The sequence below is a fragment of the Penicillium hordei genome (genome assembly GCF_028827395.1).
Source record: "Penicillium hordei strain IBT 12815 chromosome Unknown utg000004l_segment0_segment0, whole genome shotgun sequence".
NCBI classification, from domain to species: domain Eukaryota; kingdom Fungi; phylum Ascomycota; class Eurotiomycetes; order Eurotiales; family Aspergillaceae; genus Penicillium; species Penicillium hordei.
In genome coordinates, this window is record NW_026623145.1 from 1,656,541 (window position 1) to 1,674,168 (window position 17,628).

Sequence of the window (17,628 nt, forward strand, 5' to 3'; positions counted from 1 at the left end):
TTACTTTTTTTCCTAGCACATTCTGATCTGGATTGGGCTATCCGAAGTACCGGGGTCGGGTCCTCATCTGCCAGCGGTGTACTAGTCTCATTGTCTGCGTTTGATAAATTCGAATACAACGCAGAAGACCAGACCGTAGTTATTGGCGCACGACAAACCTAGGGGGAAGTTGATCGAAAAGTTGACGGAAATGCGCCTGGCCATGCTGGTACATCCAAATCCTCTGCTATAGATACTGCAAAAGGCTCTAACAAGGAAATTGCGTTCCTGACATGACTCTATTTCATTGTTCTAGCCAGCTCTTCATTCAGTAAACCCAACGCTACGAGCCTTGGGCACGCGCGGTCAGTCTATTCTACCAATTGGGACTGGTATCCCATATCATCTTGGAGAAAGCAGAGAGTTGGCCTATAGGGAGATTAGAGAGGTGCTGTATCAACTTACGCCCGCACACGTTATGGGTGCTGCCTGTCCAAACGACAACCCCATATTAGTTTACCAGGACTGAAAATCAAATAACTCAAAGGCTAAATTAATAACCGAGAGCTCGGGGTATATTCCAGAGGTTCTGGAAGAATGAAGTTGAGAATGGACGAATGTCATTGGCTTCTCGGAACGTCATTGTAGTGAACCAGGGGTTTCCGAGTTGTCAAGATATCTGGCCAGGATTGTCCATGTTTCAAGGCGTCGACGAAAATCTGTTTTGTGGATTCGATGAGATTTTCTAAGATTAGACAGTATCTATTCCCGAAGTACCAGATCCAAATATAGTAAACCCTAAAACCCAAGTCTGGGGACCATGACTTCACGGCATCGCCCAGGAATTGCTTAGTCACATCAACCTTAATTTGAGCTTCTCCACTGTCATGATATCATGGTTTCTCCCGGATCTGCGATGAGTACTGGTTTTTGGGAATGTTGTGATATTGCTTATTTGGATTCTAGCCAATGCAGAGAGTACGTTTAGGTTGTACTGTTGAGTTGTAATGATATTTAGATTTTTTTTTTCTTCATTTCCTCAAAAATGGGTTGTATATACACAAGTGCTGAGTCGAGCTCATCCCAGAAGAGGAAACTGGCCAACAGCAAAAAAAAAAAAAAGTAAATCCCCAGCTCATCTTCTGGAACAAATGACTCCCGTCATAACGGTCATGATGAAGGGGGACATGGGCTTTGGCAGACGCCTATTAGGACGGACTTTCTAGTCGGTGGAAATTCTCTAAATATGTATAAATGGACACGTGTGTCCAGACGCCCCTCCGCCCCCGCCCCCGAAAAAAAAAAAAAAAAAAAAAAAAACCATCCGGGTATCCAAGAGAGGATATGTGCGATATCCGGTTGATATGATCCTCATGTAGATCCCTCTCTTGTTTCTTGTGCGTGTGTATGTATCGTGCATGGGATGAGATGCACGAATTGAGCCACGGGGTCGATGAACCGGTTGGGGTCATCTCAAAGGAATATGTATAAAAGTTTGTTTATTCGTCGTCATTGTGTTCCTCTCTGTCCTCGTCGGCCATCCAGCCGCGCGACATCTCCACGGCCTTGGACCACTTTTTATACATGCGGCCGCTAGCTTTGACGGACATCGCGGGTGTGAACGAGGCTCGGTTGGCGCGATTCATATGCTTTAGTTCGGAGAAATCCTTCCAGATGTCGATGGCGAAGCCGGCGGCGATGGCGGCGCCGAGGGCAGTTGTTTCGTGCATAGAGGGACGTTCGACGGGGATTTGAATAATATCGGCTTGGGTCTAATACAAAGGTAACAGTAAGCAATATAATCTGGGGACATTAGGAAAACATTGGAACGTACCTGCATGCAAACGTCGGAGTTACTCATGCCGCCGTCGACAGCCAGTTCTGTCAGGCTCTTGCCGCTGTCCATTGCCATGGCGTCGAGAATAGCTTTCGTTTGGAAGCAGGCCGCTTCCATGGTTGCACGGGCGATGTGTCCCTTTTGTGTGTGGGCGGTGATTCCCCCTAGGAAATGTTAGTGATTAAGGTTCTGCAAGGCGAAGCACCGTGTTGGAGACTTACAGATAGTTCCCTGAGCATCATCAATCCAGTAAGGAGCAAAGAGACCACTGAACGCAGTGACGAAAATGCATCCTCCGTTATCCGGCACGCTGGCGGCCAAATCGCTGACCTTACGCGAGTCGCGGAAGAAGCCGAGGTTATTCATTAGGAAAGAGACACCACTACCCGCCACGGCCACACTGCCTTCCAGTGCGTAGACGGCCTTGCGGTCTCTCCCTAATTGGAAACCGACTGTGCCCAAGAGACCGTGCTTCGAGATAACCGGCTTCTCGCCCACGTTGTAAAGAAGGAAACATCCAGTGCCGTAAGTGTTCTTAGCCATTCCCGGAGAAAAGGCACAGTGGCCGACCAAGGCCGAAGCCTGGTCACCCAGACAACTGGTAATGGGAACACCCTCCAGCGGTCCTTCGGCAACTTTACCGAAACCCTCGGGGTCGGCTGAGGGAAGAATCTCGGGTAAACGGATCTTGGTTGGGTCAATGTCAAAGAACTTTAAGAGGCGATCGTCGTATTTGAGGGTTTCGAGGTTCATGAACATGGTTCGTGAGGCATTGGTCACATCCGTAACCAGACGCTTGTTCTGAGGACCACCGTTGAGGTTGTAGATGAGCCAACTATCGACGGTTCCGAATGCAGCCCGGCCATCATCATAAGCCGACTTGACATCGGGCAGATGGTCGAGCATCCATCGTAGTGTGACAGATGAGGGGTATGTGGATAGGGGTAGGCCGCAAATATTACGGAGTTCGTCGGCGCCGGGCCTTTCCTTCAGTTCCCGTACCAGGTTGACGGTACGAGTATCGGTCCACGTGATTGCGTTGTGCAGGGGCTCGCCGGTCTCCCAGTCCCAGACCAAGGCGGTTTCTCTTTGACTGGTGATACCAATGGCTTCGATGTCGGATGTGGAGTAGCCGAGGGCAAGGAAGGACTTCATGGCCTCTTCGATACAGATATAGACCGATTCAACCAATTCGTAAGGGTCTTGTTCGTGCCATCTGTGGGGGTGCGGGGTAAATTAATATTGAGTCCGGGATTGTAAAGGGAGGGGCTTTTTTAACACCTACCCTGGGTGTTCATGAATTTGGTGGAATTCAGTTTGGTATTTGGCGACGGGAACGCCTGTGCAGTCAAAGATGATGAATCGTGTACTCGTTGTACCCTGATCAATGGTACCGATGAATCGACTCTTCATTTCATCCTCGTCCTCATCCTGCAGCAAAGAACGATCCCCATCGTCTCTTTGTTTTGGACGATAATTGAGATTCAGTTGTTCCCGTTGTTTGTCCTCCACATGTTCGGGGAGCTCGAAATCCTGGGCGGGTTCGGAGTCTCCGTCAACACTCTCAAAGTCCAAATCGAATGGGTTGCGCATCTTCCAAAATGTGTAGGGAAAAAAAAAAAAAAGATATTAAGAGAAAGAGAGACCGATTTTACTGTCCTCCAGGATTTAAAGAGGGGAATGACGGAGGGGGGAAGAGAACTACGAGGTGGCGGTGTTGGGATACGGGGACCAGCTCCCGTGGCAGAAAAGTGGAGCGTGACGTATCAGAGAAGTGCCCAGGTATAAAAGGTGAAATAAAGGTGAAATATGGCAGTCCCTTTCACCGTTATAAAAAAAAAAGGTGAAATGTAGAAATGTAGAAATTGTTCGAATGTGGGAGAGGTCGAGATGCTGGATGCTGGATGCCGAGGTCGAGTATGTATAAGAATAAGTGTATAAGTGTATAAGGGTGTGTAGGATAGGAGAGAAACCGGAACGGGAGAAACAAGAACGAAGATCTCACAGAAGAACAGAACCAGGGCAGGCCTCTTTATCCAAAGGGGTGGACTCTCTTAGAAAAAGCCCAGGTGGGGGGGAAATGAGAAATCCGGTTCGGGGGATTTTTTTCTGATCAGAAGACCTCGTCACCTCCCCCACTATTTCCTTTTTTATGATATTTATGAGCTTAGAACTATATACTTGAATAATACATCCTTATCTTTGGAATTCTTTATATCTCTTTCTATAATTCATAGTTAATATATTCTATATTCTATATTCCATATATCCTACATCCTATATATCCTATACCACATAACATATACTACTTACTCTCTCCAACCCCCGTCTCTCCAAGCCTGGGCACTCCACAAGCCCCGTCGATCGTACACATGACACGGTCCATTTTTCCCCTGCGGTCCCTTCAGTCGTTCTAGAACCCCCCCCTTTTTTTATTAGTCTACATTCTTTGCAGATTAGTTGAATAATTCCTATTCATGGAGAAAATCCGACTATCGGGAATAATTAATGATTTTCTTTTAGCGATATAGCCTATTGGGGAAAAAGAAAATAAGGAATGGGGATTCCCCATTCCTGGAGAACGGGCTCTAGTCGAGGCCAAGAACCTTCGAGCGCATCAACCCCCCCTCCGGGGAACTACCTATGATCTTGACTCCCTACTTCCCGGGTCTCATTCTTATTGATCAAGATCCTTGTCTCCAGCATTGGCACATTGGCATTTATGCTTGATACAGCATAGTCAAAATCCCTAACTAATTATATAATATTAACCCCCAGAAAGATGACGTCTCCAGTACCAGATTCTTTCCATGGCGAACCGGTCTTGTCAACCGGCTTAATTGCCCTATTAGCGGCCATTATCTAAAGACGTGGAGAGGGGATCTTGTCAAACCTGCCAGGGACAAGGACGTGCGAGGCAAGTACTCCGTACAATACTTGTAGATTAGAACAGACCAAGAAAATAAAAATAAAAAAAAAGACACAAAATGGCCGATCTAGGTGGATTCCAGCATGTTTTCTGGCGCCATCGGACGTTACTATGTGTACCTCGCATGCAGGTCTCGCTTTACCTTCCCTACCGTTTGCAAAAGATATGCCATGCAATCTTTTTTTACAAAAGTACCCTCTTTTTTCCCAAATTATTATATTATTCAGGTGCATTTCAGCTAGTTCCTTCCATAGTTAGATCTCTAGTCAATATTTTCGGCACCCCGTGACAACTTCAAGAGGATCGACCCGCCCTAGTGCATTATAATTGTCCCGTTACCCCTTTGAATACCCCTCGACTCCGATCTGCGGCAACCCGTGTGACCAAGATGCCGATTACCAATTCCCCCTTTACCTAGTTAACTAGTTCCATATAACTATAGATCCATGGATGTAGTATGTATATTTTAGGCACCTAATCTTGCAGCTCTAAATCAGATTTGATGCCAAGCACGTGTGTAGCTTTTTGGAATCCGTGTTTTCCGCAAAAATTAAATTTGATGCGGGAGCCCACTATACATCCATGGATACCACTACCCTTGTAACACCCCCGTCGCGTTTATATCTACTACCCCCACTCGATGCTGAACTGTTGCATTCTTTTAATAAAGACTAAAAAAAAAAACCTGGTTGCTACTTGGACGAGAACACTCCGGTGTCTCCAACTATTGACACTTCAATTAAACAAAAGAAAAATTTCAGTGGCCGCCCTACTGCGTTCTGCGTATATTCTACAGGAAATCACGGGTAATGCAAACATCGAGATCAGTCTCGGGGGGATGACGCCCGCCTTGTCAAAAGGCAAATTTACTCGGAATCCTCGATCTCGCTGCGACGGCGAGACTCGGCCTCCTCCTTCTCCTTCTTCTGCAGGAAGATCAGAGCGTTGATCTTGTCCTTGATGCTGTGCTCAGAGACAAGGGTCTGCTGGATCTGCTCACGGCCGATCAGGGTAGCCACGATGGAGGCACCGACGACGAAGGTCAGCACGAAACGGTACATGCCGTACCAGTGAGGAGCACGGCCGGCAGCGGCAGCACGGGCATCATTGTAGTACAGGAAAGTGAAAGCGAGGAACTGGCTGATCAGAGCGTACTCAACGGGGAACAGCAGAGTAGGCCAGGCCACAGCGGGGGCGATCACACCGGCAGCGTAGCGGCGGTAGCCGAACTTGCCGCCGTATCCAGCCCACTCAAGACCCCAGTGGACGGCACCGAGGAAAGAAAGGATCTAACCATAAATGGCGATTAGCAAACTTGTGATTACTCAAAAGAGACTAGACTCGGGATCACTCACAACGGCACCGTAGCCGATCTGGATGGGCTCGAGCATGTGCAGCATCAGCTCAGCACTCTGGCCGGAGAAGATCAGACCGTCACCAAGAGCAGCGGCGCGGTTGATCTCGTAGGAGAGGAAGACGGTCTGCAGGGAGGTGGCCAGGTAGGGGACGACACCAGCCATACCGAGGTAGAGGGCCTCCTTGGGGACACCAGTCAGGCTGAAGGTCTCCTTGATAACTTTCTATATATTGGCAATGCGCAATTAGCATATGCAGACCCAGCTACACAGTCGAATTGGAAATACGTACCGCCTCGGACTTCATACCCGCCATAACATCAATATCATCCTCATCGTGCTATCGTATCGGCAATTAGCCATTGAGTGCCTTTGCGCGAATCACAAGCAATGTGACCTCTCTTACCTTAGCCGAAGAAGACGAGTAGCGCACAAGAGCGGTGGTGACAGGCTTGTGAGCGGCGAGCGCGAAGCTCGGCGAGACGGAGGGACGGAGCAGATTGCGGGCAGACGAGGTCATCTGGGCCTTGCAGATCTGGTTGCCCAGAGCGGAGCGAGCCACGGAGGCATTGGAGCTCGAGAAGGCGCGGAGCGCGGAGCGGGCGGCGGCGTTGCGGTACATGGTAGGGAGATATACAGCTTTTCGTTGTCGTCGGGTTAGCAAGTCGGAAAGAAAAGCCTCGGGTACGGCCGGACAGCAGTGTCAACTCACCCAATTGGCCTTTTAAAAAGCTGGACAGAAGTTGAAGAGTGGAGATTAAGGGTATACACCCGGAAAATGACTTGGTCACGAAGTCGACGGCGTGGGCTTTCCGGGAGGGAACAAATAAGAATATCCAGAAATGAAGTGACCGAGTGATGAGGTGTGGTCTGCTTTCGGGCGGACCGCAGCGACCCAAACTGCAATTTGTAGCTCGATGCAGATATTTTGGCCTCAGGCTGCTATTATATTTGCCTCAGGCATCAAGTCTCCAAACATTCAGCCGGGTTCCGGGGCTGCTGCCCTAACCAAAAGTTGGCTACGTCACTCCTGGGGTAAACAAGTGTGTATCCACCAGTACGGTACAGTATATTGCAGGGGGATGGTTCTCAGTGCATCGCCTCGTGCTCAAATGGCCTTGATAACGAAAGCAACCAAATCACTTACCACTGGCCCCCAACTACCCACGTAGTGCCAAGTGTATTGTAGCTCAAGTACTCTGTACGTTTGAAATACCTTGGTGGTAGGCGGAAATGATACCCGCCCTGGCGTAAGAAGCTGTACCCCGTTTGTACCGAGTACATCCCATCATACAACTTGCGTAACAGATATGACCTCTCTTGATCCACGCAATCAGGGTCATTAACTTGGGCTTGAATACCCAACACCGTTCTCTCTCAATTTAGCGCTTTTAATTCCCTCGCAATTCTTCTTTAATCTGATACCTGGTCATCTTAACCGATTTCCGCTCTCCTTGGAGGGGAAAAGTTCCACCTCGGTATCGCGCGTGCTCCCAGCCCGCTCAGTTGGATGGCTTGGATGTCCCCTATTACCCAGGGTTCTTGAAAACTGCCCTTATACTGTGTAAGAGCCCGTTCAATGAAGAAGTTCCGCTCCTTACTTTTCACTTGGATCGTTGCTGACTTGTCAACTGCTTTCAATTACAGACTATCATCCAATCCCCGACCCACTGAAATCCGCCCCGGCCATAGAGCCCAACCACCAGGCCCGGTCTACGGCTGCACGCCGCAGCAATGTTGGAGGGTGTGGTTGCTAATCTACTTAACCGGTTCCTGGGAATATACGTCAAGAATTTCGATGCGACCCAGCTCAACATCGGAATCTGGTCAGGCGATGTCAAGCTCCGGAACCTTGAACTGCGCCGCGAAGCGCTCGATCAGCTACGCCTCCCTCTGAACGTCGTCGAAGGCCATCTCGGAGAGCTCACATTATCTATCCCATGGTCAAATCTACGAGGCAAACCGGTGAAAGTCGACATTGAAGATGTCTTCCTGCTCGCGGCACCCAGAGAAGATGCGGATTACGACCCGGAGGAGGAAGAAAAAAGAGCGAATGTGCTGAAGATGGAACGGATCGAGAGCGCCGAGATTTTGCGCGAGCGCAATGCGGAAGGCATGAGCCAGGAGGAACAGCGCCGGAACCAAAGCTTCACACAGAGTATGATCACGGCCGTGGTGGATAACCTGCAGATTTCTATCAAGAATGTGCATTTCCGCTACGAAGACTCTATCGCATCACCTGGGCATCCGTTTGCTGTTGGCATGACACTCAAGGAACTGAGTGCCGTCAGCACAGACGGGGAATGGAATCCAACTTTCATCCAATCCGACTCCAGTGTCACGCATAAACTGGCCGTCCTTGGTGCTCTCTCAGCTTACTGGAATACTGACGCCACACTGCTCGGAACCGGGAGAGGCTCTGATATAGGCGCAGACGCCCAGGGAATCGGCCGTGCTGAGTTGATGGAAAAACTGAAAACTGCGATTGATGCAGACGAAGGAAACCAATTCATGCTCCGCCCCGTCAGTGGCCGTGCTGGACTGGAGATGGACAAGTCGGGCACGTATGATCGACCTGCAATCAAAGCACGGTTGCTCTTCGATGAGCTCGGCTTCGTCCTTGATGACAAACAATATCGCGACGCGTTGATGCTGGTAGATCTGTTCCACTATTTCATTCGCCATCAGGAATATAAGAAAATCCAGCCCAAGTCCTCGCCAAAGGAAGACCCCCGGGCATGGATGAGGTTCGCAGGAGAAGCCGTTCTTAGCAAGATCCACGAACGCAACAGGCGCTGGACCTGGGGCTATATTAAGGAGCGCAGAGATGACCGCATCGCGTACATTGCCTTGTTCAAGAAAACGAAGAAGGAAGAAGCTTTCACACCCGAAGAAACCAAGGAAATGCAGAGACTGGAAGCAAAACTCAGCTACGAGGATATTCGATTCTGGCGCTCACTTGCAAGGAACCAGCTACGAAAAGAAAATGTCGGGGTTAAGAAGCCCGCAGAACAACAATCATGGTCTTCCTGGCTCTGGGGCGCTAAGAAAGAGGAGTCTGAAGAGACCACCATGACCGAAGAACAGCGACAAGAGTTATATAACGCCATTGACTGGGATGAAAAGAAAGCAATCAGCGAGAGTGTAGATGTGCCCCGGGAATGGGTTAAGCTCCAGGTCAATTGGAGTCTTCGGGCTGGTAGCTTCACTCTAATCCAGGACCCTCACGGGTCGGCCAATGAGGTCATGAAGCTAGTGTTTGACAATTTCCGAGCCAAAGCACTTCAACGCCATGATTCCTATCTCCTTGATCTTGATCTTGGAGGGCTGAAGATGTATGATGGCACTACTGCTGGCACTCTTTATCCTCAGATCGTCAAGGTGAAGGATTCCCCCCCTGAATCTACAAAGGTTCAAGAGCTAACCGAGGACGATGATGATCTTGCCTCCCAAACCAGCGCAGACGATCTTCAGGATGAGGACAGCTTGTTCCATCTGCAGCTGGAGAAGAACCCGCTCGAAAGTGATGCGGATACAGCAGTGAAGGTCAAGCTGAAGAGTATTGAGGTCATTTACAACCCTCGATTCCTCGTGGGAATTGTCCAGTTTTTTGAGCCACCTGAGCGACACATGGAGTCGATTGGTGCTCTCTTAGACACCGCAGGTGCCACGGTTGAAGGACTGCGGCAGCAAACCCGGGCCGGCCTCGAGTTTGCCTTGCAAGAGCACAAGAAGGTCGATGCACAATTCGATATTCACGCGCCCTTGATTATTGTCCCAGAAAGTATCACACAACCAAGTTCACTTTGCTTGATTGTCGACGCCGGTCATGCCAGTGTCAACAGCGAGTTGGTCGACCGTCAAGCGATGCGAGATCTCCAGTCCAAGCAGAAACGACAGTATGAGGAGGAAGATTACAAGCAACTAGAGCATCTGTTGTACGATCGCTTCCTCATCAAATTGGACTCCACCCAAGTCCTCATCGGACCTGGTGTTGAAGCAACCAAAGCGCAGCTCAACACCAATGTTGAATCTAGGAATTTCCACATCATCGACCGCATCAATGTTGATTTTGCCCTGGAGATGTGTATCGTACCGAACGTGACACAGCTTACCCGAACACGCATCTCTGGACATCTGCCGGAGCTTCACGCATCAATGTCAGACACCAAATACAAGGGCTTGATGAAATTGATTGATATTGCAATTCCGCAATTCGACACGGAAAAGTCTGCCTCTGATCCAGTTACTGCAGCAGCAGCCAAGGAAGAAGCAGCCATAGCCACACGAGCCAGATCAGCATCCTTCCAACCGTCAGTCCAACGTGACCTTCCCGTTGTTGACGACGATGAGGAAGAGGCTGAAGTAGAGAGCGAACAGGCGAAGAAGAATGTGGATACACCGACCAATATCCATCGCCGAGACTTCGAATTCAAATTCACTGTTGGGCGTCTCCGCGGCTCACTCTTCCGTGCTGACCTCCATGACCCGCAGCGGGATCAGTTGCTGGTTGAACTGGTTGCTGAAGGATTTGCGCTGGACTTTTACATGCGTCCCTATGACATGGTCGCTGAAGTCATTCTGAAGTCCTTGAGCGTGGATGATTACATCGAAGAGAATCCGGTTCCTGAATTCAAGAGAATCATCTCTTCTAAAGGCTTTGATGCCGACGAAGACAAGGACTTGTTCCAGCTGAAGATGGTACGGGTAAAACCTGAGTCTCCTGAGCTTGACTCAACTTATGAAGGGGTTGCCATGAACCTTGACATATCAGTCTCGACTATCAATTTGGTCGTGACAAGGAAAACACTTCTCACGCTTCTGGACTTCATCCTCATCACATTCACAAATCCTCAACAACCGACTGAACCTTACCCAGAAACAGACAAGGCCATCGAAGGAACACCTAGCGTGGAAGAAAAGCCCGAGCAAGCTGGGAAGATTCGCATCAAGGCTAATCTCAAGAGTATTGCTCTCGTCCTCAACAATGATGGAGTCCGCTTGGCAACCTTGAGTTTGAACACTGCCGATGTCGGTATTTTCCTCGTGGGTAGCTCAATGCTCATTCAGTCTCGGATAGGCAGTCTGACTCTGGTTGACGATGTTAACCTGGGTGCTGCGGAGGACTCTGATATCCGACGCCTTTTGACCATAGAAGGAGATAATTTCGCAGACTTCAAGTACGAGACCTTCGACCCCGAGAGCGACACATACCCCGGCTATGATTCCGAGGTCTATCTACGGTCTGGTTCAATTAAGATCAATTTCCTGGAGGAGCCCTACCGGAAAATTATCAACTTCCTCGTTAAGTTTGGCAAGATGCAAGCCATTTTCAATGCAGCTCGCCAAGCCGCTGCCAGCCAGGCCAACCAGCTTCAGGAGAATGCTTCACGTGTGCGGCTTGACATCATCGTGAAGACGCCCATTGTAGTTTTCCCTCGCGTTATGACGGATGATCGCCCTCGAGACACAATCACTGCTCACCTCGGTGAAATCTACGCTAAGAATGAATTTGTTCCTATGGAAGAAGCAAAGGACAGCCCTGCTGTCAACGTCATCTCTACTGGTGTCCGCAATATTCGCCTTACTTCCAAGTTCCATTTCGAAGACGGTACATCTGAGGAGCTGGAGATGATTCAGAAGGTGAACTTGGAGTTTAGCATCTGCTATCTGGAGCATCAAGCAAACAACCCACGCCCAGACATGGAAATCGAGGGTTCTCTATCTCCTATTAATCTTCGTATCTCCCAGAGTCAGCTCAAGTTCTTGCTGGAGCTGTCAAAGTCGATCCCGGGCGCGTTTGCCACCGATTCAGAACAACAAGAGCTCGAGGCTATGGAGTCTTTACCCTCATCGGTGACTGAACCTACGAGGGAGGCCACTTCAAAGGCCGTTCAGGCACAAAATGGCCTGCGAGGAGCACCCGCTGGTGACAGCGAAAATAAAGAGACTTGGGTGCGACTTGATATGATCTTTAAGGTCGACAGTGTCGGCTTGGAGCTTATCCTAGCAAACGACGACCAGCCCGTCGGTCGCCTAGAGGATTCGAGTCTGTCCAAGTTCTCTCTCAATGATACTCGAGTCAAACTGCGCATGTTGACAGATGGCTCATTGGAGTCGGAGCTCCTCATTCATTCGTTCTCCATCCGCGATAGTCGCAAGCAGGACTCGAATAAGTTCAGAAACATCATGTCTTTGATCAACAACGATGTCCAGCAGCAGTTCATGGCTAGCATCTCCATGTCTGGAGGCCCAGAGAAACATCTCATTGCGATGCTGACTATTGACAGCCCTCGCATTATGTTTGCTTTGGATTATCTGTCTGCTTTACAGTCATTCAGCCAGTCTGCATTTGCCTCTGAAGAACCAGCAGAGGTGGTGGAGGAGGAGGAGAGCGAATCACCCGAGGAATCTGAATCAGGTTCCGATACTGCCGCAAGTTCCGATAAGGCTATAACCGAGGCTTCCTCGAGCGATACTACAGCAGCGGCCATGACCGTATCATTCCGGGTGAATCTTGTCGATGCTCAAGTGATCATGGTAGCCAACCCTGCTATTCCTCACTCCGAAGCTATCGTACTTGGTACCAAGGAAGTTCTCATCTCCCACCAAAATGTGTCAACTCTGCAGATCCAAAAAGTGGGCATGTTCCTGTGCCGCATGGATAAGTTTGAGACGTCTCGACTCCGCATTCTGGATGATTTCACACTTGAGATGTCCATTGATAGCAGATCGCAGGATAAGGGATCTGCTTTGACCTCCATTGAGGTGCACCTTGAGCCTCTTGTTCTTCGCTTGTCTCTGCGTGATATCCTGATGGCAATCCAGATTGTCAACAAAGCCTCTGAAATGAGGGCCCAGAATGGCCAGCAGATCGAGAGCGGAGAGGTGAAGAAAATCACGGACACGAAAACAACCAGAGGGCGCTCTGCCAGCAAGACGTCCTCTACTATTGCTAAGAGAGCCCGCCGCCTGAGTCAAGGCGTTGCAAACCTGGACAGGACAACTGCGCCACAAAGTACAGTTGTCCTCAAGCGCGAGGAGATGTCTGCCAAGATCGACGGAGTTAGAGTCATTCTTATTGGTGACTTGCACGATCTCCCTTTGCTCGATTGGAGTGTCAAGAAATTCAACGTTGATGTGCGCGACTGGTCATCGACACTGAATGCCGATACCAACTTCGAAACGTTCTTGAACGTGTACAACTTCTCGAAGTCAGCCTGGGAGCCGTTGATTGAACCCTGGCAGCTGGGATTCCACATGGCCAAGGAGATCAACCCAGATGTTTTCTCTTTCGATGTGTATTCGCACAAGACAATGGAGCTTACAGTCACATCCGCCACGATTGCACTCGCATCCAAATCCTTCCAATTCCTCTCTACATCTCAGGATGTCCTTTCCAAGCCAAGAGGCGCTGATGCCCCATACAGAATCCGCAACTACACTGGGTTTGACCTCAGAGTTTGGGCCGATGTTAGCGCAGGAGGGGAAGGTCCAGCGGCGAAACTTACTGATGGCGAAGAATCACCATGGCGGTTTGAAGATTCCACCGCTGTCCGTGAAACATTGACACCAGAAGGCCATGGCGGAGTAGTTGGCGTTAAATTGGAAGGCAGTGGCTTCGATAGTATCAGTCGCATCCCTGTCGTGCGTGAGGGCGAGACTATCTACGCCCTGAAGCCGAAGCAAGAAAATGTTCTTCACCGGTTACTCGTGGAAGTCAAACTGGGGCCAGATAATGTCAAGTACATTACATTCCGTTCGCCACTTCTTATCGAGAACAACACCCAAATTCCCGTGGAATTGGGCGTCTTCAGCCCCAAAGACGGCCACCTGTTGAAGATAGAGAAGATTTTGCCTGGCGATGCACGACCAGCACCCGTTGGATCAGCATATCTCCATTCTATCGTTGTTCGTCCCGATCAGGGCTTCGGATATGACTGGTCAGATGAGCGACTCTTTTGGAAGGACCTCATCAAGCGACCCACACGCACTGTCAAGTGCGTTAGCGAAAGCGGACAGCAGTCCCCTCCTTTCTATTTCCAAGTCAACGCAACGTTTGATAGCAAAGATTCGCTTACGAGCGTGTATCCCTACATGAGAGTCCGAATCTTCGCCCCCGTGGAGATTCAGAACTTGTTGCCCTACGATTTCAAGTACCGCATCTACGACAAGAACACCAAGAAGGATTGGACGAACTTCCTGAGGAAGGGCGGCGTCAGCCCGGTCCACGTCGTGGAGTTGTCCCACCTGCTGTTGCTCAGCATTGACCTACAAGATACGGTCTTCCGCCAGAGCGAGTTTGCTATCGTTAACGGCAATGCTCAAGACTACCGCAGAGAGCATACCTTGTCGCTTAAGGATGAACGAGGCCTTCAGCTGAAGTTACAGCTTCATTACTTCAACATTCCCAACAGTGGTGGTGCTTTCAAGGTTTCTGTGTACAGCCCGTACCTTATCTTGAACAAGACTGGCCTTCCAATGGATATCCAAAGCAAAGCATTCCTTCAATCTGCAAGAAATGCTGCTGGCCAAGGACTCAGAGCCGATCCAAGAGACGAGGGCCGTGCACTCCCATACATGTACTCTTATGCCAACGAGGATCAACGAAACCGATCTATCCTAAAGGTGAGCGATTCTGCATGGAGCAAGCCGCAGAGTTTCGAGGCTATTGGTAGTACCTTTGAGGTCATCTTCCCCGATCGCCAAGGCAGATCTGAGTTCCACTCCGGAGTCTCTGTTGCCGAAGGTGAGGGCAAGTACAAGTTGACCAAGGTGGTCACACTTGCTCCACGTTTCATCCTAAAGAGCAAGCTCAACGAAGATATTCTCGTGCGCGAGCCAGGATCGTCCAATGTACTCCAGGTTCAGAACGGGCAGTTGGTACCGCTTCATTTCCTTCGTCAAGTCCAAGAGAAACAGCTGTGTCTCTGCTTCCCGGGCGTTAACAACCAATGGTCTTCTCCGTTCAGTATTGCAGATGTTGGAACTGTGCATATTAAATTAGCCAAGGCGAATCAGCGGCAGAAGCTGATCAAGGTTGATATCATCATGGAAGGAGCAACTCTTTTCTTACACTTTAGCGTCGAGTCTCGCAATTGGCCGTTCTCTATGCGTAACGAAAGCGATATGGAGTTCATTTTCTACCAAGCCAATCCAAACGTGGAAGATGATGACGAAGACGACCAAACCAGTGGCTGGAGGCCGATCCGGTATCGAATTCCAGCCCGGAGTATCATGCCGTATGCATGGGACTACCCGGCGACGAAGAACAAGTCACTTGTCTTGACCTGCCAGGGCAAAGAGCGCCACATCAAGCTTGCTGAGATAGGAAACCTCATTCCAATGCGGATTCCGCCTTCGCAGGCTGGCGGATACCAGAAGATCATTGACATCAACATTGCTGCTGATGGCCCTACTCAGACTCTCGTGTTGTCCAATTTCAAAGCATCGAAGAGTATGTACAAGCAACAAAGAGGACAATCCTCCCAGACAGGTACGAACACTGGGTTCGAGGTCAAGGAAATGAACTCGGACGTCAACTTCAAAGCCCAACTTCGCCTAGGTGGCATTGGAATCTCATTGATCAACCAGAACCTAAAAGAGCTGCTGTATCTCACATTCCGCGAGATTGAGATCAAGTTCAGGGAGTCGAGATTGTACCAGACTCTGAACACTACTATCAAGTGGATACAGATCGATAACCAACTCTACGGTGGAATTTTCCCCATCTTGCTTTACCCCAGTGTTGTTCCAAAGACTGGCAAGGAGATGGAAGCACACCCGATCTTCCATGCAATGGTTACACGGGTAAAGGACGACTCGTACGGTGTTCTCTACATCAAGTACGCGACCTTGTTATTGCAGCAAATGACACTCGAACTGGATGAGGACTTCGTCTTTGCCATGCTTGACTTTGTTAAGATTCCGGGTGCTTCCTGGGCCGAGGAACAAGAGGGCAAACTGTGTGATGAAGACCTCAACATTCCCGAGCCGCAACAGGCAGACAATGGTCAGGATGTGTACTTCGAGCTTCTTCATCTCCAGCCCATGCAGATGGATATTTCTTTCATGCGCACTGAGCGTGTCAATGTGGAAGATGAAATGCAGCCCTCTAACCCGTTGATGTTCTTTGTCAACGTCATGACAATGTCGATGGGTAATGTCAATGATGCTCCTGTCCGACTCAACGCTCTGATGCTTGAGAATGCCCGTGTCTCTTTCCCTAGCCTGGTCGGCAATGTCCGTGCACACTACACTCAAGAGTTCCTGCGCCAGATCCATATCATTCTCGGTTCGGCCGATTTCCTGGGTAACCCTGTCGGTTTGTTCAACAATGTTAGCTCTGGTGTCGCTGCCATCTTCTATGAGCCATACCAGGGTCTGGTCATGACTGACCGTCCCCAAGAGCTGGGCATTGGTATCGCAAAGGGTGCGACAAGCTTCGTCAAGAAGTCCGTCTTCGGATTTTCGGACAGTATGGCCAAGCTCACGGGAAGTATGTCCAAGGGTCTCGCCGCCGCTACTCTTGATAAGGAATTCCAAACCCAGCGCCGGATGTCCAAGGTGCGCAACCGCCCCAAGCACGCTCTGTATGGAATCACGGCTGGTGGCAATGCATTTGCAACTAGTCTAGCGAGCGGTATCGGTGGCTTGGCCCGTCATCCACTGCAAGGTGCCGAGAAAGAAGGTATCCAAGGATTTTTCAAGGGCGTCGGAAAGGGAGTCCTTGGATTGGCTACCAAGCCAGCAATTGGTGCATTCGATCTTGCCTCCAGTAAGTTGAACCATGTTCTCTCTCTGGTAATTCATAACTAATAATTCCCTACTAGATCTGGCAGAAGGTGTTCGCAACACCACTACCGTTTTCGATGCCGAAGGCCTCGACCGTGTTCGACTCACTCGCTTCATTGGCACCGATGGCATCGTGCGTCCGTACTCGCAGCGCGAAGCTCTCGGGCAGTTCTGGCTGAAGACCACGGACGACGGCAAATACTTCAACGAGGACTACATTGCCCATCTAGAGCTTCCTGGCCGAGACATGCTGGTCTTGTTGACTTACGCACGCATCATGCTAGTGCGCACAAAGAAGCTGTGTAATGAGTGGGATATCCGTCTCACGGATATCCAGACCATATCCAAGGAGCGCACTGGAATGAGTATCACGCTCAAGGGTGGTGCCAACGGACCATTCATTCCTGTCCAAGACGAAAGCTCACGGAACTGGCTATATAGACAGATTGCTATTGGTAAGTGATTACCCAGATCATGCTAGATAATGTTACATGCTAACCAGATTTATTTTCCAGCGGTCAATGCTTTCAATGAGAAATATAATGCCAGGGGATAGAATGCATGAGGCCCTGGGGGTTCTTAATGATGTCATGAGATGGACTGCTTTCATTTTTGGGACGGGGATTATCAAAATTCAGAGAGCATATGAAGGGTAAATTGCTCTCGGTTTCTCAGCTTCCATTCACGTACATAGGTTGCCTAATTTTTGCATCCTAGCCTGTTTTGATGGCTTT

The 17,628-nt window shown here is 49.6% G+C and overlaps 3 protein-coding genes across 3 annotated transcripts; 1 reads left to right on the forward strand and 2 right to left on the reverse strand.

The window, feature by feature from the left end:
* Nucleotides 1-1,478: 1,478 nt before the first annotated feature.
* On the reverse strand, nucleotides 1,479-3,409 carry N7537_007901 (glycerol kinase; the record flags this gene model as incomplete). Its single annotated transcript, XM_056898956.1, has 4 exons — nucleotides 1,479-1,751; nucleotides 1,814-1,980; nucleotides 2,038-3,032; nucleotides 3,102-3,409. The coding sequence occupies 4 exons, from the start codon at nucleotides 3,407-3,409 to the stop codon at nucleotides 1,479-1,481; spliced, it is 1,743 nt and encodes a 580-aa protein (XP_056751032.1).
* Nucleotides 3,410-5,611: 2,202 nt separating this feature from the next.
* N7537_007902 (DUF3429 domain-containing protein) lies at nucleotides 5,612-6,722 on the reverse strand (the record flags this gene model as incomplete). The annotated part of the gene is made up of 4 exons (XM_056898957.1): nucleotides 5,612-6,034; nucleotides 6,101-6,325; nucleotides 6,393-6,440; nucleotides 6,507-6,722. 4 exons carry the CDS (start codon nucleotides 6,720-6,722, stop codon nucleotides 5,612-5,614), a joined length of 912 nt encoding a protein of 303 aa, XP_056751033.1.
* Nucleotides 6,723-7,834: 1,112 nt separating this feature from the next.
* Nucleotides 7,835-17,450, forward strand: N7537_007903 (membrane morphogenesis protein VPS13; the record flags this gene model as incomplete). Its single annotated transcript, XM_056898958.1, has 3 exons — nucleotides 7,835-16,877; nucleotides 16,933-17,349; nucleotides 17,410-17,450. The coding sequence occupies 3 exons, from the start codon at nucleotides 7,835-7,837 to the stop codon at nucleotides 17,448-17,450; spliced, it is 9,501 nt and encodes a 3,166-aa protein (XP_056751034.1).
* Between the last annotated feature and the right edge of the window lie 178 nt (nucleotides 17,451-17,628).